At 36.0% G+C, this 27,381-nt stretch overlaps 1 protein-coding gene across 1 annotated transcript in view; it reads left to right on the forward strand.

Moving 5' to 3' along the window:
- The first annotated feature begins 2,047 nt into the window (after positions 1-2,047).
- Positions 2,048-27,381, forward strand: part of dap (cyclin-dependent kinase inhibitor dacapo) — a 125,940-nt gene continuing 100,606 nt past the window's right edge. The window contains exon 1 of the mRNA XM_085960702.1: positions 2,048-2,649. Coding sequence (XP_085816828.1) covers positions 2,202-2,649 — 448 coding nt within the window. The 5' untranslated portion in view covers positions 2,048-2,201. The remainder of the gene's footprint in view (positions 2,650-27,381) is intronic.

Below are 27,381 nucleotides of genomic sequence, written 5' to 3' on the forward strand. Positions count from 1 at the left end.
AGTTATCAGTACGTACTTGCACAGGTTTGATTAAAAACCATGATGAAATTAACATTTAAAAAATATGAATGCTTAATATTATTTTGACAGCCCTGTTTTCTGATCGGCTTCATCTCGCAGGTGTTCATAAAATAATAATAATTCTCCGCGCGGCAGAAATTATCAGTAATAATAATAATATTTCTTGAAATAAAATCTCCGATGATTAGTGATTTTTGCGAAAAGATCGATTTAAATTGACGTAGTTACGACGCCGAGGTCCTTTTTATACTGAATTATATTTGAACTGCGGGCTCTTCAGCGGGCCCTTAATCAAACATCCTCACTAGACTATAAATAATCATTACATGCTGCATAATTCGATTTACTAGGTATACTAGGTATAACATATTTTAGTCATAGCATAATAATTATTATTTCGATATCAAAGTAAATTCTAAAACAGTAATGGAGGCAAGTAATAAGATTTTTTATTACATTTATAATTATTAAAAGGTCGTTTATTGTTTTATTAAGAGGTAATAATATTAACTAAGTTGATTTTTAGCAAGTTATTTATTGTGCTAACCTATTTTACTTTAAAATATCAACAGGTTCTATGAATCTAGTAAAAAATGTTGATTAGGTATAATAATATGAGAAATTTGTCTCTTATACATTATTAGGTTACCAGTGATGCCAACCGTACTATAATTATAGTACAATACTATAATTTTAATTCCGCGAAAAATGTAAAATACTATAATTTTACGCCAAATATACCAAAATACTATAATTTTAAATGATTCAAGACGAAAAATGTTCCTGTACTATATATTTTTTAGAAATACTATAATTTTTACGCCTTCGTACTATAATCAGCATAGAAAAAAATGGCAACACTGTAGGTTACTGAAAAATAAAATAAATTTATAATTTTTAGTTCATCGTGATACGATTTAAATGACTGGCAATACTATTTTTGAACTGCATAGTGCTGTTGTTTGCCGCCAGGCGGCAGGCGCCGTCGTTAGTTGTTTTTGAGGATCAGCGCGCGTTGGACGTGTGCCGGCGGTACTCCCACCGCTCTTGGGCGAATCCATTTTCTATGCTACTTCAAAAACAAATTACAATCTTTCAAAAGATCGCGAAAACTTTCTGACAATTAAAGTTTGATTTTTTTATTGTTATCGCGTTGTTTTAAAGCTAATTCGTTTACGCTGTGAACGTTTTCCGTGCTAATCTTGACTCGATTATTCACCGTTCCTGTGCTAGAAACGAATTGGTGCCATTGATATTTCGTAATTTAAACTGATTGACAACTGAAGTGACAATTCGAAAATTTAACTGAATCTGTGTAGTGGCGAATACAAATTGTGACTTTTACGTGGAATTGTATTAATTTCGTATGCATTGTGTGAAAAATTTTATTTGCAAAATAATATAGTAGAAATGACGTTTTGTATGTGTGTGTGAGTTGTAACTGGCCAAACGTACGTTTGTATTTGCATTTACGTTCTACGTGCGTATAAACTAAAATATAACTAGCGGGCGAATAGCGGGATATTTTCGACTATAAACGTTTGTCTGCTGTCATTATCGGAAACAAAAACAATTCATTCCAGCGCATTATTTATTCGTTTACATTGAATGATTGGTTTCACAATAAAATAATATTAGTCCCCATTAATATTTTCACACATTCTGACAGCTACCAATAACATACCATTTCCACCAACGTTGTAATAATACAAATTTGGGACATTTTTATTACGGATTATTTAAATCATTAAATCAGTGTATCCTAAGATAGATCTCTAATTATATTATTATCATCTGACTAATTTTCAATTCGTCGTAAATCATAATTAAATTTTATATAATATTAATTATAATTATATTATTACATACATTAAATAAAAGTCATTTTATTTTGTTAACAATCGTATAAGATTATTTATGTTTTGTTAAAGAAATTAAAAATAAAATTTATCGTATTTAATGAATATCTAATATTATATCTCAGTAAATAATATTATAAATATCTATTTTATTGTAGATTCCTAGTGATAAACAACTGAAACTATCACAATTAGGTCAGCAGTTATAATATACTTCGAACAGTGTTTTTGAACTGACTACATTAATAATTATAGTGTGAAACATTAATAATTTACTCGAATTGAGCATTCGTTTGTTTAATTTATCCCAGTTGTTTTGACATGTCAAGCGTCAGAATGAGTGCGATGGTTTTGAGTCCCGCAATGCTCGGCCGTTTGCCGAAGGTTCGGCCGTCAAAGGCGTCCATCAAACGGAATCTGTCCTCGGAATTCGGGTGCTCGGGACGTACCAGGGAGAATTCAAGCGCGCTGGTTGAAAATGAAATCCAACAGCACGTCATCTTGTCGTCATTGCGCTGGGGGTTCGACTTCAAAAATGGGAAACCCATGCAGGGGAGACGGTACGTGTGGGTGAGGGTGGACAAGGCGTGCAGGCGGTGCGCGGATACTTCGGCGATGGGATCCAGCCGTATTGTCAGAGAACCTGTATTCCCTAACTCGACGATCAGGATCGAGATTCCCAGAATCCAGCCACGCGAGAGTCCTTCAACTGCAGACGTTTCTGCGTCGCAGAAGGGTGCAGTACCATACGTGCAGAAAAATATTACAGGTGAGTCTTGACGCAATTTACAACATATAAGTAGGTCATGGACCCCACACCTTGAGGCGGGCCCCAGGATAGGGTGTTTGGCAGGCCCCTCTACCTATCACTAACGGTAAAGGCAGTGTGAGACGCACTGCAGAATCGTTTTCGGTAAAATTAAGATGTATTTATAGCGATTTTTAATATGCACATTCCTTTGAATTATGGAGTTGTCGAGTATCGACACACAGTTAAAAATTGCATCGTAAAATTATATTTTTTTTATATTAGACCAAATTTGTGATCTGTGTTTATTTCTCTTGTCTGGTCGACTCTTAACGTCGGAACCCCAGGCTAGAGCCCTGTCATCTCCGCCCATTGTGGGGGCCATGAAGTAGGTACTTATAGTGATTATACAAATTCAAACAGTGAAGGTGATGGCGTATGTAAAGAGCAGTGTGGAGAATATTTAAAGGTTAGTTATGCTCTGCTTCTGTCATAGTTCTTCAGTTTTCATTAGGACTCCATTCCAGTCCTGGTCCTTTGATTGCGACACCACATACTTTCGCTGGAGTCGACTATCTCGTCGGTGCAGCTGTCTCTATTAGCGCTACGCGTGCCTGGATTTACTGGCGCCAATAGTGTTTAAATTAAACTATCGCCATAGTAACGTAAAAGCGCTGACTGTCTCGCCAATTTCATTCTTCAAACGAAAGCGAGACGCGTTGTCATAGATTTTCTGTATTTTTTTTTCACGCATGCCGTTGGTTTGTTATCGCTGGACTATGGTATTCATTTCGTCAAACTAGAGCGCTCACACCTCTTTCTTTCCAGCTAGAATAGTGCGTGGCCGATTTATGAATCGAGCGAAAATAGAAAGATCCTTCGCATGCCGAATTTGCATTTGTGTGCGTCGATATGTACGTATACTCTGACTATTGTGCGGATAAGTGTTGGTGTGTGCTTACGTTTAAAAAAATATAGTAGCGTATTTTGCGTAGTAACCTAAATGATGTTTGAATGGCCGCGTACATAATGCTGCGACTGCGAGATTGTACATAATATTATTATCATGATTCCTGATTACTGAATTTGCCGCCAATTTTAAGTGTCATACACGTCATCGGTCGCTTGTGCAATCTCGTTTATAAAGTTAACATAGGACCTATACTTATATAAGTTTCTAATAATTCCTTACACATTACACGGTTCTACTTACTCGAAAATAATAATTTCTCCGTATTATCCAAAGTTTGTAAGGAATGTTAACGTACATTAGGTAGGTACTCCATAGCTCTTGCATGCATAATATTTCTTTTTTCTGTAGGATTAACAAAAATGTCTTGTAATGTACAATTAGAATTGCCAAATTAGACTTCCAGTGTCGCACACCCAGCTATTTACACTTGTGGTGCCTATGATAGGTAAGCATGGTGCTATTATTCCTGAAGTCAGTAGGGATACGTCCTCCGTATGCGTTTTTGACTTGGATGGATTGGTGCAGGGGCGCGCCAAGGGCAGTGCCGTCCGAGTGTCATCTAAAAATCCCCGCCCCCCCAAATATTTTTTTCTGAAAATATATGACAGCTGGAGTCAAAGAAAAGTTTAAAAAAATATTTTATTATATGTAACATAATATAAGATTTTTTTTGACATATTTTAAGTATTAAATAATAGTAAGCAGTCAAACAACCTTAGACTTTGTCACCATTGTTTCGACAATGTCAGAATTTGCAAGTCATTTAACTAAGTATCGCATAATCGTCCTATCTACAGTCAGCATATTCTACACGCTTGACATTCTTCGATAGGGTTCGACTGTCCGGGCTTGGTTATAAAAACGCTCGAAGTTGCAATAATGAAAAGGCCAGCAGATTTCCCAATTGCAAACTATATAAATAATGACCGCATATTCATGTACATACATAGCGAGTCATAGTCGTACGTGAGCGACGTCGGAGAAGCGATGAGCGGCGCGCGCAACAACTCAAACGTCTAACCGTATAAATGTACAACCAAAAAAAGACTGTTTACGAAAATTTTCACACGGTTATACCTGCGTTTGAGTTGCGCGTGCCGCTCAACGCTTCGCGCGACTTCGCCCACGTAAAACGCCCCATTAGTCTCAATCTTATTTCGATCAGTAATCTTCTTGGCAGTCAGATCTCAGTCTCCGCACAGCATCTCCACTGCTGGACCTCGGACCAGTGACATAACTCTTGTACCGACGGTTACGCTGCAATAAAAACTCCTGGTCACCTCCTATAGTATATCTCATCCCTAAACAACGAGACCCTGCCAAAAATATAACGTTCTGAGTTATCTATCGATAGAGCATGGTAATCCAAGATAAGTTTGTAGGTCTGTACCATATCTTCGCGATGATCGCGTCTCGCTTATGAAGTCAAGGGTCTCACCAAAGCCCGACTTTGCTTTGGTTCTCAGGTTCGAATACCGGGTCTGAAAAACTCGCATGCTGTTTTTCAATATTTGCTTGGACCCAGACCACGTATCTAATAGGTTTGTAGGTTGAGCAAGTGGCTAACATATTATATTTCTCGTAAAAAGCCATTTTCGTATTTGTATTATTTATTAGTGGCCATTGACAACATATTTATGGATTAAGGCCATGCATTAGTTGAGGCACGGTCTAAAAAGATCGTCGCTAGGCGATGCGCGGATTGCGGGTGGCGGGTGAAAATGACGCCTGTCAAACGAAATATTAATTGTCATATAAATCCAACATACGTCCATTTTATGTTCTGTTTATTGTTCTATTAGTAACAATAATAATATATTCATTGACATGTTTTCTTTTTAAAGTAAATGGGTAACGTTTTTAGTCATCTTTACACGATTTTAGAATTAATTGACCCGTCGCCATCACGCAGCAAAGTGACGTGTTCCCGGGTCAACATTCTCTCAGTGAATGGCAGCGAGTCCAAAATTTCGTCGCGCGTACAGTTGAAAATTATTTGGCGTTTCACTGATGCGTCACCTTAAAACAGATTTAATTAAACTTGAAAGATTTTATGGATTGGAATATAGTAATTGACAAATATATTTTATGGGTAGATACATTTTGAATAATGTGTCCAGTACCTATCAATCATGAGATTGGCACATTTTTATCTACGTGGGTTATGTGATTGTGATTCTCGGAACCGGAACACGGTCGATGCCTCCTTATTGATTCTAGGAAAACACGTGATTCTTGCACGCGAGCCCTATTTCCTTCCCCGATGTTGACTTCTTGAACCGTCATCCTGGATACAGGCGATACATAATTAAGTATTATCCCCCTCCACAGATTGTTATTTTTTTGTCTTTCGTCAACATTGCGGTAAGCTGCGGCTTTGAGAGTGCAGATCGCAGCTGCTTTTGTTGTTTCAGTTTGGAGGAGCCGTCTGTAAATAGCATGATAAGACGTCAGTTAATACCTTATTGGTATACCTCTCCTTGGCCCTCCCAAGCCTTTTGTACGAAAGAACTTGGCGCACAGATCGTAGTCATTATCATAAATGGGTTAATGCCAGAACAATATTAAATCAGTTTATTCGCTCGCATTGATGGAGAGTATAGCCGACAACACTGAAACAAATACCAGTGGCGAAGGGTGGAGGTAGGTGTTAAGGATCAACATAAATAGTGCACAGTAAACTTCTTCAGTCAAACGTAAGTATTTGTTTTCACTGAACCAAGACTACAATAATATGTAGACGGTGTGCGTTGGTTTTTAAAATTCAATTAAACCCTGCCTAATCTAAGACATAGTTAGTAGATAATGGTCAAAAATATTCGTTTATCTATAAAATATCTAAAATTGTATATGGTTTAATGGCATACTTTTAGATATTTTATAGATAAAAGAATATTTATTATCGATTATGGTTTGGTTTAGGTAGGACTTCAATTGAATTATTATTAGTGAATTTAAAAAAAACTAACTAACACCACCTGCAACATGCATTCGTAATTTAACGAAAACCAATAAGTATGACTGAAAACATGTTCACTATTTTTGTCAGATTGCCCATGGCATACCTAAACTATTATGGTTGGTTTTAGGCAATGACATTATTAATGGAAAACGCACTCGATACAGTAGCTAGCAAGTAAATTCGCGCATAGTGACATTCGCACATGTATAGGTAGGCGTCACGCAATATGCGATATCACGCATCGGGAATTTATAGCAATATCACCTTTATTGTAATGGCTTTATTTAGAACAGTGTTTCTACTGTCAATGTTCATTTGAGCGAACCCGTTCGAACCGAACCATTCGGCAGACCGACAAAAAGCATCGGGAATTTATAGGAATATCACCTTTATTGTAATGGCGTTAGAACAGATTATGCCATTCGGCAGACCCGACAAAAAAATGAGTGTCATTTTTTTTCTCCAGATGCTTCGTCCATATTAATGTCATTGGTTTTAGGCAGGGTTTAAATAATTTTAAAAAACTAACCAGCACCATCTGCAAATTGTATTCTTATTTCAATAAAAGCAAATAAGTATACCTACCTGATAAAGTTTAGTGTGCACTATTTGTGACAAATCTCAACAGCCTACCTACACCCCTCGCGACTGACAAATACAGAGGGACATAAAAGAGCATTGCCAAAAATAGCAGACTAAAGAATCATCATCTTGATGGATAAACTCTAAACGCTTTTAGCATACCGATTTAAAACATACTCTCCCTGTATGACGGAGTGCACATTTTTGTCGGTTATTGGTTCTTCGCTGCCAAGTAATTCGCCTGAACTTGATGACTTCGTCGTCATATCAGGTTTTAAGGCGAACCTGTGGTCGTTTAGTGTGCCACCTGGACATTACTGTATGATTGCATTTGTCCAGCGGTATATTTTTACTTATAATGATGTAGGTATTAATGTAATAATGATACGATAATAAAAGCATTAATAATTGTGTCGATTTTGTAGTACCTACCTTGTGTTCAGATTGTCGGAATCGGTTTTATTTGTAAATATTGTGGTAGAGGTACGCACCCACCTACTTATGCAATATTGCATGTTACCATTGCTGCGATAAGTTTGTTTATGTGTCAAGGTGCTCGCGAGATAAGCGGGTCGTTTCCCGGTGAGCCATTTCCGTCTCCGCGGCCAATTCATTCGGTCGTGCTCAGCATAAGGACGAACCCTGCTCACAATTTATTTAAATCACATCGCTGCATCCCGGAAGCCGCGTAATCGTTATGAGAATTTGTATTCTCTCTGCTTTGGGAGAAGTGGCGGGTTTTTGGTCTTAAAAGGATGGCAATATTTCAGTGTGGTCACTATCCACTATCCATGAAGTAATTGCCGAGAAGAAGTAGAGTAATTATTGTAATTGATTAAATTAATCCATTAAACGAGGCATGCTCAGGTAACGAACTACAACAGTGATAGAATTTGCAACGGGGAGGATCGCAGGCGGCTTTGATTATTCTGTGTATACTATCACCACCGAACAGACAATACATAGAATTCCGATAGACTATATACAAATACAGTAAATTTTGACGCAGGGTTTTTAATGTGTGAGTATCATACGAAAATGAGCCACGCATTATAGATGTGCAATAGTGTATGTAATGAACCAATATTAAATGAGCGTCAATGCATAAACCGAGAGCAGTTGTCAGTGACGCATTCTTGACACGTATTTAAATTTATCTCGTCTCCTTGTCTGTTAGGTATTTCAGTTCCCATTATTTCTGAGTTCCCTGACTATCATATACCTTTGAATATGCGTTTTTTTAAATTTTAAGTACATGTACTTACTTAATTAGGCGGGTAGGTAGGTACCTGTGATTTTCATCACTTTAGAATTCATTGTACATGCCTACTGTTTCGTGTAATATTTGGATCTCAATTATGCGGTAGGTACCTATCTAATATTTTTTAGTTAATGTGACAGCAGATATTTTATTAAATAATAATGTTAAGGACGAGTTTATTTTTGTTTTCAGCCCAATGCGACTGTATGTCGTTCATCTGCCGAACAGTATATCGCAGATACTGCACAAGTACCGAATTTAATTTATTTAGGTCATTCAATCAGGGCAGGGCACACAGGAAATTTATTGTCACAGTTTAGTTTATTATAATTGGGCGAACGGCAACTTATTTACATTCAACATTTATATTGCGACAGTTGATATTGGATGTACATATATCTTTATTACTTTCTGGCCATATCCTTAAGGCACGTAGGTATGTCAGTTAGGCCCGTTTCACACGGGACACCTGTGTCCAGCCACTGGCGTGGCGAGCGGCTATATTTACACAATATAACTGAATGGTCGAGTTCAGACGGGGACACATGAGTATCGCGTTCATTTATATGTAAATGCGGAATCTCGCCACGCCGGTGGCTTGCTACAGGTGTCCCGTGTGAAATGGGTCTTAGTAGGTATGTATCACATTCGACTGAAAGCTATAGTGAGCTCCTCTACCCGCTTACCATTACGCCACGGCTATCTAACCGTTTTGCTCACTCGTGATGAAATGTTGCAAGTGCGTTATTTAATAATAGCGATTTATTTTATGCATGTGGTGACGGACAACTATAAGTTGAGGTGAGGTGGTTTGAAGGACTAATCGCTTGCAATATACCGGCAATACTCACATCGCGACACTGAAGCCAAGGTCACGGCCTCAAGTTATATTGTCACTCTGCAACAAAATTTATCCAACGCTACCGAACACCGAACCCGGCCGGGTATATTTCGCGCATTCTTTGACCTTTATCACTTTTATCAGTATGGCAAGTAGATACATATCTACGATCCAAACCATTACCATTACACACTGAAGCGTGTGTTATGGATTTTACTTTGAAATTGAAGACAATACAGATTCTGCAGTTGAGGCCACATCCTTCATCGATAAATCGCATTTAAAATATGGGTGTTTTTGAAAGAATTCCATGATGCATACAGCTGGATAGTTTTTCAATGTATGTAGTCCTGAAGCTTTCACGTTCTCCTAAATTCTGAATCTTTCAATGTATGGAGTTTATACCTACAACCTGTGGAAGCAGCTCAAAATTTGGAATTCGCTTAACTCGTTATAGTGCACTCACTACATACATGTTGGTTATGTATGGTTTGTGACCGGTTTACACGATGAAAATATTGTAATGTAAAAATACCTAGCTCATTAGGTATTTTGAAGTTTCCTAACATCCGTCTTAGAGTGGTCTATCTTGAGCAGCTGAAAACATATTTTATTTATCGTGTGTTAATTATGTATGCGAAGGTTGTAGGAAGTAGTGTGTGTGTGTACTTTCTTAAATACTTAGCAGATGCTTTCTTGCTCGGTTCCAAAATTAACCACAGATTGCTCCTGCGAAGTAAACAAGCCCATCTGCCGGTTAAGCTAAGAAGGCAGGCGGCACAATATATTTTGTAAAAAAAAAACAATATCTTTCAATCTAAAATAGAATATAATATGTAAAGTAAACTATTAATTTATTGTAAACAAGTTTTTGGTAATCCATATTTGTTTTTCACAAGCCAAAGCACTACCGCGGCACGGGGTGTTTCGAGGGTTAGTTGGAAATGTTATATTATATTATAAATTGTAACAAAACGATAACGATAGTTACTTGCATTGCAAGTAAAGTGTATGGAAATAATTTGTCCGCGACACACAAAGCCATGTCATATCGAAACAGAAGACCTTGTGTAGATAGGATCTGTCTTTATTGTATCCAGAAGAGTGCAAGAATATATTATATTACCTACCATTATTGCTAGGGATGTCACTTCAATTAATAGCAGAAGTCGGATCAAAAATACCTACTCCCGAAGTTGGCGATAACCGTCTCGGTGACATCCCTTTCCTATGCCTGCTTCATTTGCATATTATAGTCTTTTACCTAGAATAGTCTTCTTAAACTCTTAGAGACAACCCATATACCTACACACCGCAGTCTGCTGCAAGCTGGTGTATTTATGCTAATGTGGGTCAGCCGAGCTCGTGCATTCTAGTCAAGGAACTTGGCCTATGCACGGGTTCTATAGTATGTCCAGGGACTCGGAAACAACGGAAACTGAAATACCTAACGGATGTGGAAGAATATGGGATAAACTTAAACACGTGCCAAGAATTCGCTTGTATTTCGTTTTGACAACTGCTTTCGATTTATGCACTGACGCTCATTCAATATTAGTGTATTTTAAGGTTGCAACACACTATAATCTGTGGTTCATTTTCGTAGGACACTCACACATTCAAAACCGTGCGTCAAAATGTAGTGTATCATAATAATTCTATTTATTAATTTGTTCTGTCATTATGTCCTACGAGTTTGAAACGTCAGATAACCAAGATGTTCCATCTTTCGTTGTTACTTTGTTACTTACACTAAATATTGTTTATATTATTATTTTCATTGTTTAGGTATGTTCATAGAATCATTCCATCAAATACTTTACTTACGTCCTGTCTAGTTAATAAATCACGATTATGTATCTTCGGCCATTTATGTCGTTGGCAAGGCTGCGTGGCTAGTGGCTACGTCGTGATTTATTAGGCATTATTGCTAAACAACCTTTAAAAACGCATTAAGTTTTTAAAACCGGGAAGTGGCGTGTCTTGAATCGAATAAAATAAGTTTTTACTCAAGCCATTGACGACTTAACGAGGCTCTATGAAAATTTATTTACGTCGTAATAATAGGCCATGAAGTTACCTAACAAAAATTGTAAATACTATTATTAAAAAGTAATAAAATTATATAGGTAAGACTAACTAAACATTCTTGGACACTATACCATGATCATGTTTTTGTACGCCGACATTGCACGCCGTTATTAAATTAATTGATTATCAATACATTGTATGTACGTACCTAGTAATTACTGTATTTTTGTTCATCGTTTCTTCTTCACTGTTGACCGTGGCCCCCCATCCTGAAGCGGGCCCCCAGGCCACGATATTTTGCGCCCCCCCCCAACCTATCGCTCTGTAACAAAATTTAATAATGAAAATGATATTGTATTGTACTGATCGGTGAACGTGAACGGGCCGGGCGCCACCTTTTGTTGAATGTAGGATAATATTAGGCATTCGCCACTAAATAAGATGGAAACTACAAATATATTTGCAGTTTTCGGTAAATTCATGAAGTGCAAAACTAATAATATTTTTTAACTGAAAAACGAAATTATAATGGTAAATTATATGAAACTTTCTATTGAATCTAGGAGAGCTGAGAAAACTCTGTTGAACGACAATATTAATATTGCTTTCATTTTAATTTTGCCATACGCCACAGATGTACCTACTCGAGTTTCAATTTTAGTGGTTACGCATAAACTAAGCTATCATTATCATGTTTCATTTGCATTAATGAAGCTGTCGCAGCTCACTCGTTCATCATATTATTATATTGTAACTACGGCCTACGCGGTGCTTCTGATTTCTAATCAAAAAATCATTAATTTTACTTTATTATTGAGACTTCTTAGCAAAAAAATCCCCCTTGACGTAAAATCGTGAATCACCTACAGTCCTACAACATGGCAGCGGCTTAAAATTTATACGGTGATTATTTATATTTTATAAGCTAGGTATAATGGTTGTAACTCTCCTAGGAAGTAAACCTGACATCTGCCATTGCGCAAACAAGCGCAGTATTTTCAACACGGCTAGCAAGGTGCATTCGTTCTCTATGGAAAGCTAAGCACCTGTGTCTTACGGTTACATTCGCGCTTATGAAGAATATTGATACCTATTTTAAATGGACACATGTGTGGATCGCTAGTTCTGTTATTGACAAAGGTACTATAACGGTCAGTTGACTTCAATACATACACAATATATTGATATTGATAATTTTCAGTAGATATTACGAACGATCTCAATTATAAACTCTTAACAATTATTGTATGCGCTCTGTCTGTTGGAAAAGTACGTGCATATTTGGACAGCTGATTCTCGAGTATGAATGGATCGGATATTATTAGCACAATTAATTTTGTTACGTGGACTTCCACGTCTCATCATAATATTGCGATAAACAAATCTTAAATAAGTAAGTATTATACGTTTGTTTAAATTATGTCACAAGACTTCGGCATTCGTAGACATCTTAGACAGAAGATGAAGATTCGTTTATATTTTGAAATTTGAATTTTGAAAAATACCGCTAAAATTCATAATCAATTATCGAATTGATAGGAATTTAATTAATAGTTTAATGCCCAGTGGCTTACTCAAACTAAATGACTAGCATTATTTCAAATACGTATTTAATTATTTAGTAGTTGCACAGTGGTAATGATATTAATGACGTACTGTGATTATTATTATACCTAACATACGTTTCCATTGGATATAACCTAGTTACAATAAATGTGTAGTACGTACATGAAATCTGTAGTAAGAATAGAAGGAGCGGCATTTTAAGACATGCTAAGGGTGGTACTTTGCTTACAGAGTCAGTCATGAATATAGGTAGATATTATGATGGTAGGTGTTTCGATATTTAAAAAAAATCCAAGTGGTGTGCTCATTGATTTGTCATTGGATGTGCTTCATTACAATTATTAATATTGCAGTGTATTTATATTATTTTAGTACAATTTTATTATTCAGGATCATAAATTTAATATGCTATATTATCCACACAACGGATATGACAAATAATGATGCCTGAAACCTTGCAATCTATTGGTCACACTGCAATGATTTTAATAACTTTATAATAATCATCAGGCCTGTTGTCTGAGGCTTTGTTTTATTTTCGAAATTGACCTTCAGAGCACTCGATCGATATAATAATACATTATTTCGCCTTTGCGATTAACAATCAGGAATTGCATATAATCATTTTCGCGTTGCACATATTTTTATCAGTCTACTTGCAGTGGCTGTCCCATATTATCATATTTTTATATTGAGAATTTTTTCTCATTTATGTATTGCGAATTGCCCCAAGCATCCGCGGCCACGGACTGCCCCTTTGTAAATAAATCACAGTTCGCCAACAGTGGCGTAGCCGTTTTCATAACGAAGTGAAACATCGCAGAACAACGGTTCACCCGTACACTTGGCCGCCTGCATACAGTGCAATATCAACTCAACTATCAAAGCACCCAAACTGGCTAAACCTCGATGAAGAAATTTCGTCAATTAAGAAAGCAATTATTTTGTCAAGATGTAAGCGACAATATTGGGTGCATTGATCAATTATTGAATATAACATATTAATCGATGTGTAATTGGTTGGCAATGGCGGGTACTTCAGATAAAACCTACAAGCATATCGCGTCGCTATCATGTCAATGCAAACTTTTCCCTAATGAACTATATTTAGTTCAATTGCGATTGTCAATTTAATTACATAATTGTATACAGTTGATAAGTTGCGGTTGTGTTATTATATATAATGTACATCATGGCCCTAACATCCTGAAGCGAGCCCCAAGGCCAGAATCTTTGTCGGGCCCCCCTACCTATCGCCAAGGTTAAAGGCAGTGTGACGCTCTACAGTAGCGTTCACCAAATGGCGTTCACGGTAAAATTAAGGGTATTTAGTGTGTTTTTAATACTTAATCATGTTTTAAAATATAATCATCATAAAAGGAAAATAGCGATTTTTTTTACTATTAGAGCAAATTTGTCATGTGTGTTTATCTCACTGATTTGGGCGGCTCGTCACGCCGGGCCCCCCATGAGCCCGGGCCCCCAGGCTAGAATTCCGTCAGCCCCCCCCCCCCCTTGTGGCAGCCATGATGTACATATAAGCCATTTTTTTACTATCCGCATTGGTTTTTTTTAGATTTTCGTTGTAAAATATAAATAGGTATATGTGATTGGTTGGTTAAATGCATTCGAATTATCACACCAGGATGATTGGCCCGGCGTTGGACTAGTTAGTTTCTTGAACTATTGGCGGATGTTGGCCGAGTACCTATGCGGCTGTAAAAATAAAATCTAATAAACGATGCTGTTTACTGCATTTTTTTCTGAAAATTAAATAAAACATGCATATTTACTGCACCTTCATTGTACCCTCCTGCGCGAACAGCACTGGTGATATGCATTAATAAAACTGTGCTCCTGTTTTCGCGAGTGAGTATTAAAATACGAGGCGCACCCTGATTTTTAGCGCTTCTGTTTGGCAAACTTAGTTTTATGCAAGTTAAGTTGCCGCTCTGCTGTTTTATTTGCTTGACCGAAGGTGTGCCAGTTTCATGAATGCAGTAGGTATACCTACTTGCGCTTTTTGAAGTAAAACTTATTTAGCCGCGGTAGCGTAAAATTGCCTGGCCGAAAGAAACGTGAGACCAAAATTCGTCACGAAATGATAATATGCGAGAAGGTATTCGATTCTCATGATGTTAGGTAATTGAACCTAAAAAAAGACACTGTAAATATAGAAAATTCGAAACAAGGGAAATTAATAAAATTATCCTTTAGATAGAGTATAATTAGATCAATGAATTGATTATTCATAAGTGCTCATATTTATTATGTAGATTGTAGACGTTTCTTCGATTGTCTAGTCACTCTAGTGACTAAACTTAAAAACACAAGGATGTTTCCTACAGTTTTCTTTAAATTGATAGGTTTTATTGGTATATTTAATTTGTCATTTGCCTCGTATTTTAACACATTTAGTTAGCTGTTTTGTACTTTCATGGGTCATTATTAAGTTTTACTTCTGCCGCGCGTGGATGCCATATGCAATTTTTAAACTAGCAGAGATAATACACAATATTTTTCAATCATTGCCTCTATGAAAGCGAAAGATTGTATGTATTATAAATTATAATAATAGTCCAAATATGTACCGTGCTTGTTATAATAAATAACTCAGGTATAAGTATAGATTTCTGGATTATTAATACTTATTTTTCGACTAGTACTTGTTGACTAGTAAGTCGATGGTTAAAATCAATTAAGTAGGTAAGATGTGCACTAACCTGCGACTATTCGCAATGGTTTGCCGCCCCCGCCATTAGCGAAATGGCGATTTCTAATTTTCGCAATACCTACCTACCTGCCAGTCAATTTAATTATTATCATATCAAGCTCATTTCATTCCCCAGACACAGCGGCTACGATTTAAAAAATATATATACCTCAGTATAGTACGTGTAATTTAATGATGATAATATGTGTTTGAAATTCAAATAATAAAAATACAACTGGATGATGCAGCGCGAATGAAAATGTGTAGGTACATTCTTTCACGAGCCAAACACAAATCTGTTTTACCAACATTACGATGATCACGCGACCATCTTCTACGCGGCGTATGAAAATAAAAATAACGCTACTCGTATCTTCCATCTACCCTCTTTCTCCGACGACCGTGAATCCGCATGCATCTGTCGCGCTCTTGCATGCGTAAATTGCCGATAGAATGTTGTCAGTGCATCTCTTTCTGTTTTGCATAATGCAAAACGAGATGCAAATATATTGTGATAGCGGTGCTGCATAACTGTCGCTATTTTGCTGTGATTGCCAACTGAGAGTTTTGGGGTGTGGATTTTCCTGTGTGAGGGAGATGTGCAATGCTACGTCATGTTTATTTTTAGCCATTAATATTGTCATTATCTGGTATATGATAGTAATGTTTATAATAATAACATGTCATGGTAATTCTTTATAAGCTACTGATATTAATGTCATAAGCGGGATATCATGATACCTTAGTTTAATTAACAGGTGTGGTACGTAACTACCCACTTTGCCCTTTTTTGCTTCATTGTATATTTTTGTGTCAATTTCACAAGACGGCATTTATTAACAGTTTCCGGGAAGTGTTAAAAACATATTGTAATCTTTTGATTTTCGAGATGTCACTGTATGTTGTTTATCTTCATTTCACATACGTTGCACATGTATTAAAATGTACTGTTAGGTGTATACATCGGAACGCCGCTTGAAGTGTGCCGAAAAATGTTATTTTCAGTTGAAGACGAACGTTGCTAAGAGTAGAAAGGTGGATTATGGTTGCGACAACCAAATATATTCATTCGATCGACTCATTGTCACTTGTGACCGTCCGACAAACAGCTGGGTTGTGCTATTCGTACCCCGTTTTAAATAGGGAATTGTTCGGTCTTGTAGTCTTGTACATCATATACGACAGATTCACTAAGGATTCAATTGTAATTACAATGAATAAGTGATGGTAGAATATTACATAATGTGCCATGTGGCAATACAGCCATGGCCTCTTCAAAAATCCTGGGTCATTCATATCTCACCTCAGTTCTTTTCAAGTCCACTAATAACTGTCTTTAAAACTCGTGTTTGATGTCTTTTTTTAAATTGACATAGTTATATGATGAGAGCAGCGGGCTAGTAAAAGACCAAGTGATGCGAATGCCGAGATCAGGGTTCGATTTGTGCTGTCACGCCAGCGAAAAAGATTGATTTCTCTTTTCAAATATGAGTAATATACGTCGAACAGCAGTTAATATGTATATAGGTACCTACCTAATACGCTTTGCGTAGCCTTATGATGTTTTAGTACTGACTATTGGTCGTATCTGTGGTTAATGGCATGTCTTATATAAAATATTCGCAAAAGGTAACTAATGCAAAGAATTATATGGTTCGTTATCACTGAATTAGAACGCTACTATGAATTTCGTTTGAAATGAAGTTGTGTCGGTCCGGCGCGCGCGACCGTTGGAATAACATTTGAATTTGGAACCGCGCCAATGATTGCGCCCGCACCGCTTCGACGGCCGCGGGAACTAAACGCCGCGGGAAATTCAAATCGATTATGCGTTCTGTTTTTTAATATTCGTCTTCCGTTATGACGTGTGTTAATATGGGTTAAATTTTGTTAAATAATATGAAGTTATGCATCATATGCATCATATGACATGAAAACGCTATTACTATGTTTATGGGATACGTCTGAATGCATCGCGATAACAAATCGACGAAAAATCTTAGATACCTTTGAAATTCAAGTAGGTAGATAATAACAGCTGTTTTAAAACGTCGGTTTTAGGAAATATTACTTTTAAATTTAACCCCCGTTTAATCAACTCCGCGCTACCAGTCGGCATGTAAACAATCCCTATGTAATATAGGTGGCTTATTTCATATTTCGAATTTACCTATTTCCCCCGTTTAAATATTGGCTGATTCGTTAACACTCGATTGGAATTAACAGCTGATAAACAGCTGTGCAGATACATATCCTCCCTTGCAGTCATAAATCCCTAATCCAAAAAATTCGCCCCCTATGTTGAAACGCAGAGCTTGGGGAGACCTATATGGCAGATGTTATCACGAATATAGGCATTGTTGCCAATATACTTACTAGTCAGTGGGTTACATACCTACCCTCAGTAGTGCATATTATAATATTTTCTCGTATTTCTAAATCCCCGATAATGGTCAATCCAATGCCACATGCCTAAACACACATTAAATTATAATATCTGATACCATTATATCACTATAACACCAAGAATGATCCTTTTTTTCTTTTTTTATTTGGAAGCAATTGAGCTCTTCTCTGAATGGAAGACTATTCTGCTTTACAATGGTTTACAAAAGTATACATACACTTTTTTAACTACAGCCATAAATAGTTACATTATTTATCAAGTACCGACCTACCTTCGATAAATATCTGAATTTATTTATTCAGAGATTATGCTTATTTTCAGCACATTAAAAGCTGTTAAAGGCATCAAAAACGCCATAAGCTAGATGATTTTTTTCGCAAAATAATCGCCTATCGAAAAATGGTAGATCTGACAAGAAAAGTTGGCAACGCTGTTGGCGGGGTGTTTCACATATTTTCGCAAGTAGAAGACAGTCTTGATCCAATGGTATTAATCGTTGGTAGAAATTAATTAGATGATAGTAGGTATACCTATAATCCACATATTATTATGTAGCGTTTATCGTTAATTTATATTCTATTCTGGGTAGCGTCCGAACGCGAATCAATATCGCACATCTGCCCTTGTTGTGCATTCGCCCCCACGACATATCATACTCCTCATATGCAGAAAACCGTTGGCCAAATGGGGTTGCCAGTTGCCGCAGTCGTCCACCGTGAAGTCCGGAATCCGGGCGGTGTGTTTCAATATATTTTTTTTTTGTTCTAATGTTGCAATCTCGCACCCCTTTTGTATTCCGTTTTAATGCAATGGCGAGTTCGTTTTCTAATTAGGGCGAGCTTATGCGAATTATTGTTTGTGTGTTTCTTGTAACGTTTATTAATTTGTTTATCGTGACGTAGACTGCGTAGGTGTCCGCCTTAATAAAAGTTAATTATTGATTTCTGCTACTTTGGCTTTTTTTTGCACAAATATAATATTATAAAAAACTGCATAAGTTCTATTGACTAGCGATGAAGAAGAATGTATTATAATATTATTAATTATTCTGGTTTGTTTTGTCTGCACTGCCATCATTAAGTATTAAACTACACATCGTAAAGAAATATCCAAAAATATTGCATAACATACCCACTTTATCGTGTCCGGAAACTTGTACGTATGCAGTTTGCCGTATCACACTTAATCGAGAAATTTTGTATCGGAAATATATTATGGCCGTATATTAAAAACCATCCAATCTCTTTGGGTCGTATAGAACTGGCATAAAATTCATGTCTAAATAAAACACGGTTATTGTCGGTTTACACTTTAAAGGAAGCCAGCAGCAAACAAATTTTGAAAATGGCCAATATACTGAATTATTTGTTGAGTGAGGTTAGGTTTTCATTCTTGAATTCATGAATTTTGCCAAAATAAGCTATGAAAATTGAATTAAAATGTTCATTTTGAATCTAATAAAATTGGAGACCGTATAGTATACGGCATACGCCATACGGTCATCGCTTTATAAGAAAGCTCACGGTGAATAATGTTTTACGTACACATGTAACCCCACTTTATAATTCAGACGCCGTCGAAGTATTCTGTTTATACATTGTTTCTAAACAAAGAAATAATTATAGGTACTGGAAAATGAAGATAGTTTCTATTGCACACCACGTATTATTTATGTGGTCAAGAAAATGATCTGCACAGGTTGAATCCGAAAATAATTTATTCGCAATCAGAATAATTCATTACGTACTGAAAAATTGTTACACTAATAATTATATTTGAAGCTGAGAAAGTCTTATATTGGGGTTAATTTCAATAATTTGTTTCATGCACTTGAATGGACTTTCGAACCCGTATAATTTCATAGTTTTCCAAAGCTTGCCACTACAGAATAGAGGCACATATTTATGTAAACCTACTGATTCATGGATCGATTATAATAACATGAGGTAAGATAAACTAAGTTTTTATGTAGATGAACGATTATAATAAACGGAAAAACGCACATACAGTAATCAAATTATCGGAATATGTATATTATTATCTACAATCTCCGAGTACCGCGCGACAATTTCTTCTGAGTTCTGACGAAAACATGGTCGGCGTATTGTAGTTTAGAAACAGAAGCAGTGTTGCCATATTTTGAAAGTGGAATTATAGTGCAGAGCCTCCAAAATTATAGTATTTGGGGATAAAATATAGTACGCGTTGTCATCTGTTGAAAATGTATAAGTTTTCCCGATTTTCATAGTCAGCTCGTTTTTTTTAGGGAAAATATTTCGCCGCGGGCCGCAGGTTCCCCAATTTCCATAGTCGACTCGTTTTTTTAGGAAAAATATTTTGCCGCGGGCCGCAGGTTCCCAATTTTTCATAGTCGGCTCGTTTTTTTTAGGAAAAATATTAAATTTACGAAAACGAGTCGATTGCAAAATGGCAAATGCAAAATTATAGTACTTTTATATTAAATTATACTACGATATTCAAAATTATAGTATTTTGGGCGTACTATACCTATTTTATATCGTACATAGTACGCGGACCAAAATTATAGTACAAATACTACAATTATAGTACGGTTGGCAACACTGAACAGAAGTGAGAGTAGACGTTTTCGAAACTTCGCCACTTCTATCGACTTAATTTGACTCCAGTATTTTGTTTCATATGAACATTCTGTAGTCAATTCGGGCTCTATTTATTCATAACATTTTTTGTCTCAATGGTAGGCAAATATGTACCAACAACCAGTGACGTCCCGTGGGGGTAGGCAGATTGAGCGTCGCTTGGGGGTGGCAGTAACTAGAAGGGCGGCAAATCGAGGACAATCGTTAGGTATATATATATATATAAATAGCTACCTAAACTTAGTAATAACGGAAATATCCTTTAATTAAAAAATCAGCTCACTGGTTGGAAACAAAATGTATTAATTAACATCCTACATGATTTAACAGGACTGTATTTTTTTGTTGGGTTCGCGATGTCTAGTTTACTTCCGTTGTCCTTGGAGGTCACGTCCTTGATGACCAGCAATGACACGTGGAGATTTTTGAATTATAAGTAGGTACACATAATTTTATCCAAATATTTTTGCCAGTCACTCGCGACTTTTGGAAGTTGTCAGGTGTATTTTTAAATGTATCTGAAACCGTAGACTCACAATATTTCTATTGGAGCAGAGATGGCATTTAAATTTGGTTTAGTAGGTAGTTATTTTGTCGCTAATGTATCTATACAACACATTTCTTAGATATTTTAGTCATGAAAGGATAATGAAAAATGCTGTATAAAAAAATGGGTCGGCATTTTGGCGCTGCCTAGGGGCGGCATTTTGTCTAGGGACGTCACTGCCAACAACGAGCTACGTGACCCCAAAATCATTATCGATTTTATCTCGTACACATTGTGTGGGGTTCGTTAATTTATATTGTTTGGTCGAATCATTCACACTGTATAACACTATAATGTATATTGGGTGCGCGGTATTCACGGCATGGGAAAATTATTGTATTATCGATTGACGATCGGCAAAGGCTATCGCTACCGTCGTTTGGTCGATGCTCGTCATCGATCCGTTTCATGAGTTGCCCGCTGCCCCCAAAAAGAAAAAAAATAACACAATCATGCAAAAGGAGGTAGCTAACGGGCGTGTGAAATCGTTTTTCATTTATCATACACGTCTGTTACGTAATAGGTATTATAACGATCAATTTTATCCAATATCTGTTTAATATGTTACCTGCCTATTTTATATTGATAAATTGCTACTAATAATTCCAGGGGAAATTGTCCCTCATAAACACACACTTATTATTTGCCATTTATTGACTTGAGTAGGGTACATTATTAATTATTTATCTGTTTACGTACGTATCAGTTTTATCGTTTTAAGTGAAAGGTAAATAATATATTACTATTTTTTTATCTTATCACGATTGTGACACAGTTAAATTAATCAATTTGATCGATATACAGGTGAATGTCCTAACGTTTTTTTTTTTTTGTAAAATATCAACTGTTTTGATAAATTTACTATTGGAAGATCCGCATATCGCGAAGAACTACATTACAATTAGTCTTGGCACTGTTGTGTTGAACGCATATGAGTATCGGAAGTGCTCTTTTGCGTGTAGTGCCCATAGTTTGATATATAATATGTAATTTCGCCGAAACGCAGCCTGATATTTACATATGTTTCTCTTCGGCTTGGTGGTAGGCTGGCTATCTTCAAAGCATCGTTTTATAAAATTCGCTATCAGTAAACTTATAATTCCTCGGATGACGAATTAACCGAGTTTAATTGAACGTAGGAAATTAACTTCAATAGCTATAGCTATAGAGACAACAATGAAATCGGCCATAATTTTCTTCCTAGTGTATCTCTATTATTTAAACTTACCGCCAGATGTTTGAACCGTTCGTTTAATTCATTTTAATTCACGCCAATTACTCCAGTAACCGGCTGTGTATCTGCTCATCATCATCACAAGCATCGAGCGTCATCCCCCTTCAGGGCATTTCTATTTCTCTTAATTGAATAGGATCGAATTGGAGTGGAGCAGAAAAGTATTGGTGACTCAGTGGCATGCATCAAATTGAATTAGCGGAGGGGCATAATAATACTACACAATCATTTTACGATTTATAATATAACACCATTATTGGTTTACGTAAACTAGTTCTTGATTAAGATTCGTCGCTCATCTTCGTACTGCTGATTATGATACATTTCACCAAACATGTGATAATTGTGTAGTATATTATAGGAAGTCAATCATTTAAATTTACCTGAAGTGGCATTAATCAGCCAAAAGAACAGTTCTTCATATTTATCGCCATGAGCGAAAAAATATTTAGCAATATCTTTATATCATTCTTATCGGCAAGTCTTAAATGCAAAGAAATACTATGTAAATATACCTACCCGAAACTACCCAAATCATCAATATTGAGTGTATTATTAAATATGAGATTTCTATTATCGTTTTGTTAACATTAACTGGTAATTATTATATTTACACCAAACACAAAGATTTTTTTAAGTAACATTTCACTTTTTGTCTAATCCCGTAGTACCGGGATTTACACTTGCCTACTAGTCCGTGAATGCAATCACTACTGTAAACACTATTAGCTCACATTGTACAATTATTATCGTTTAATGCACCGATTATCAATAATGATTTTAATTCAATAACAATTTAATTACCAGTCATTCAGGGAAACACACTTTTAAGTTTAATTATCTTGACAAATTTCTCATTGTGAATATTTAATTCGTAATTATATAATTTAAATTTTAACTATAAGTTTATAGTGTGGTTTTGTATCCCACCCTAGTCCCGGGAGGGGTCACTGTTACGGGTTTACAAGCAATCGTTTCGCGTTCACTCGCGAGTCGCGACCCCTTTCGATTGCTTCCACATAATATGTATTATCGTTTAGGGTCAATTTACACCGCGCTTTCCACGAGAAACGCGGGCAGATGCAAAACGGCATGCTATGGATTACGTTTTCAATTTAAACGGTAGGCAATCAACTGCCATTTTTATTCCCGATATCAATAAACACTCTGCAATTTGTGTCCGTCTTGATAATAATATTAAATTGAAAATTACACGTAGATAGGTAGATACATGCCATGACGCCTCCTACTGACATAATATATTTATAAAATTATCGGTCGAGTTGGTATTTTCATTACTCAACTCAACAACCTTTTCAAAAACACGATTTCGGTTTCAATTTTCTTAAATACGAGGGTGGGTCAATAAGTCCTTAGAAAAGCCGACAAGTGGCGCGACTAGTACTGTAAGCGGTTTGTTTTCATGCAGCGGCACTACCGATTCAGTATGCTGCGAAGTTTCAATCAGATTGGTCGGGTTGTTGTGTGTTTTTCGTACATTTCAAAAAAAAATTTGCTTGTGGAAAATGGAAAAATGGAAAATGGAGAAAATTGAGTTTAGAGCTGTTATTAAACATTTTAATATAAAAGGGTTAACAGCAAACGAAATAAAAAATGAGTTGGATTTAGTTCACGGCATATCTACTCCTTCACTTGCAACTATTTATAACTGGTTAAATGAATTTAAACGTGGTCGTACATCAACAAAGGATGAACCACGCTCAGGACGTCCTGTAGAGGTGACTACACCAGAAATGATCAATAAAATCCACGATATGGTGTTAAGTGACCGAAGATTAAAGTTGAGTGAGATAATTGAGGTTACAGGGATCTCAAAAGGTAGCATCATTTCTATTTTACATGACAAATTGGGCATGAAAAATATTTCTGCAAGATGGGTGCCGCGTTTGCTCACAGTCGACAATAAACGCAATAGGGTGGTGGCCTCTAAAGCCCTGTTGTCGCTCATGCAACGCAATCCGGATGAATTTTTTCGTCGCTTTGTGACTGTAGATGAAACATGGATACACCACTATACTCCCGAGACGAAAGAACAGTCAAAGCAGTGGATTGCGAAGACAAACCATGTCCAAAGAAGGCGAAAACCGTAAAATCAGCTGGTAAGGTTATGGCTACTGTATTTTGGGATGCACGTGAAATTATTTTCGTTGACTATTTGGAAAAAGGAAAAACAATAACAGGGAATTATTATGCATCTTTATTGGACCAGCTAAAAAACGAAATTGAAGAAAAATGGCCTCATTTAAACAGGAAAAAAATCCTCTTTCATCAGGACAATGCCCGTGTTCACACATGTTTACTATCAATGGCTAAAATTGAAGAATTGAAGTTCGAATTGGTCGACCACCCACCGTATTCGCCAGATTTAGCCCCCAGTGACTTTTTCCTTTTCCCAAACTTAAAAAAATGGCTAAGTGGACAACGTTTTTTTTCAAATGAAGAAGTCATCGATCGGACAAATGCTTATTTTGAGGACCTTCCGAAAACTTATTTTTCTGACGGTTTAAAAAAAATTGAGAAACGTCTAACCAAGTGTATTGAGCTCCAAGGAGATTATGTTGAGAAATAAAAAAAAAATACAAAAATAAAAACTGTTTTAATGCTTTTTTCTAAGGAATTATTGACCCACCCTCGTAGCTTAAAATAGCAGGCACCATAAGTTATACAATTCCAAACTATGCTACCAACATTTTTTGTAGAAAATACGTACCTAATTAATTTTACTTTAATAGGTATCGTAATTTGGTAACTTGCCCAACTTGTGATAAATATGGGCTCGTTCCCCACTCAGTCCAAGAATTTTTCCAAATTCTGTTTTAAAGTCAAATTTGTATAGTATGTCACTTGCCTAAACAAAAATGTTCTATAATATCAGGTTCATCATGAGAGCATTATATAAAAAATATAGGTGCTTTTAAACACTTTTTTACACAGCGACAGTGGCGAAAGGTGGAGGTAGGCTGTTAAGATCCGCCATAAATGGTGCACTCTAAACTTTGTCAGTTATAGGTATTTGTTTTCATTGAAATGATACTACAATTTACAGATGGTGTTGGTTATTTTTTTCATTATTCATTATTCATGATATCAAATTCAATTAAACCCTGCGAACCAAGCCATAATTTATATAATAGTAAAAAAATACTCGTCTATCTATAAAATATCTAAATACCTATGCAATTAAATCATACATAACTTTGAATATTTTATAGATAGAATAATATTTTTTATCTATTATAAGTTTGATTTAGGCAGGGCTTAATGAATTTAAAAACTAACAATACTTATGTGTAATAATAAAATGTATTCTTAATCCAATGAAAACATATAAGTATGAATGAAAAAGTGTGCACAATTTTGTCGTATCGCCCAAAATATACCAATACTATTATGGTTTGGTTTAGGCAGGGTTTAATTGATTTTTAAAAACTAACCAATACCATCTGTAAAAACAAATACGTACGACTAAAAAAGTTTAATGTGCAATATGTATGGCCAATCTTAATAGCCTACCCCCACCCTTCGCTACTAGTACACACAAATACAAGGTACCCATATATTTTGTGAATTTATGACCATTTTATAAGCTACTAGCACGATCTGTTATAAATTATGATAATATGTATTATGTTTTGTTATAATTATTATTTTGATAATATTGACACTTTCGGCGTTATTCATGCAGATCGATTTAGCTGAAAGTTGTGGAGTAAATAAAATGTATAACACTTGGATTATCGCCGTCTGAGGATTTACAAGTACACGTAAAACGCCAAAATCAACGCGAAATACCAACCATTGCCGAAAAGCTTCTAGAGACGATACTATTTACGTCCAGATAAACACCCCCCTGCCTCGAGCGGTGCCGTTCGGGGGACGCACTCGTGCCGACGTGGGGAGGGCGAGCTATATTTAGGCGTGGATGCATCGAAAATAAAGGCAATGTATTCAACCCAAACACGAAGGAATCTTTCTCCCGAGGCTTTAGGACTCGACTTCTGGCTGACTACCGGTGACTGACGATCGTGGCCACGGAGCGTAAAATGTTTATGCGGGAAACCGAATTTAAATATAAACGGTAATGTCTCGCATGATGATCACGCAAGGGACGGCTTCAGACGCGAAGACAGAACCACATTTAAAGTTTTTAATTTGCTTTACATTTCGCACCGTGAGTGTAAAACCAACGTATGTGCAAATTACATAGTTTGGAGATATAAGGGTTTGAAGTTTTCATTTGGTCAGGATAAATAGAGTTTCTAAAATAAAACCATAATATTTGGTGTATGTATACATTATGACATGTTCTTTTATTAATTTCATTTTTTTTCATATAAATCCATCAAGATTACAAGTTTTAGCAGTTGCTATGGTTTTACACTTTCATGATGCATAGAAAATGTTGATATTTCGCAGTTACCTGAATTGCAGTAAGATTTTTATTGGGAACTTTGGTAATACCATTATAATATAATATATTATATTATTATTAAATAAATCAAGAATGATATTTACCTATAATATTTTGATATTTTAAGCTTACTAACTATAATTTATTAAAATAGATGCATACAATTTTAAACCAAAATAAAAATAGCAAATTACAATAATTATAATGTTTTTATAATTAATTTTATCGACGTCAATTATTATCTGAATCTGTATTTAAATGTGTAGATAAAGGTTTTTTTTTATAAAAATTGTGGTGTATTTCTGGTATCACTTTTGATGAACATAGGGAAATCAAGTCATTTAATTTTGCTTCGGAGATCCGAGGTGGTTTTATAAATGCTTTGTGTAGTTGAGGTTGTACTGATTGACGTCCGCCCTGACGTTTTCTAATATTTATTATATCAAACACTTCTGTTTCATACTTGCAATAAGGGTTATTACAGGCAATAAGGATTGTTTTTCCTCACTTCAATAACGCGAATGTCTACCCAACTAACCTTTTTACTATTTTCGTTGAGTTGAAAATTATTGCCCATTTCATT

The sequence above is a fragment of the Rhyacophila brunnea genome, unplaced genomic scaffold (genome assembly GCF_057557595.1).
Source record: "Rhyacophila brunnea isolate RB1 unplaced genomic scaffold, BYU_Rbru_1.0 scaffold_12, whole genome shotgun sequence".
Lineage (NCBI taxonomy): Eukaryota > Metazoa > Arthropoda > Insecta > Trichoptera > Rhyacophilidae > Rhyacophila > Rhyacophila brunnea.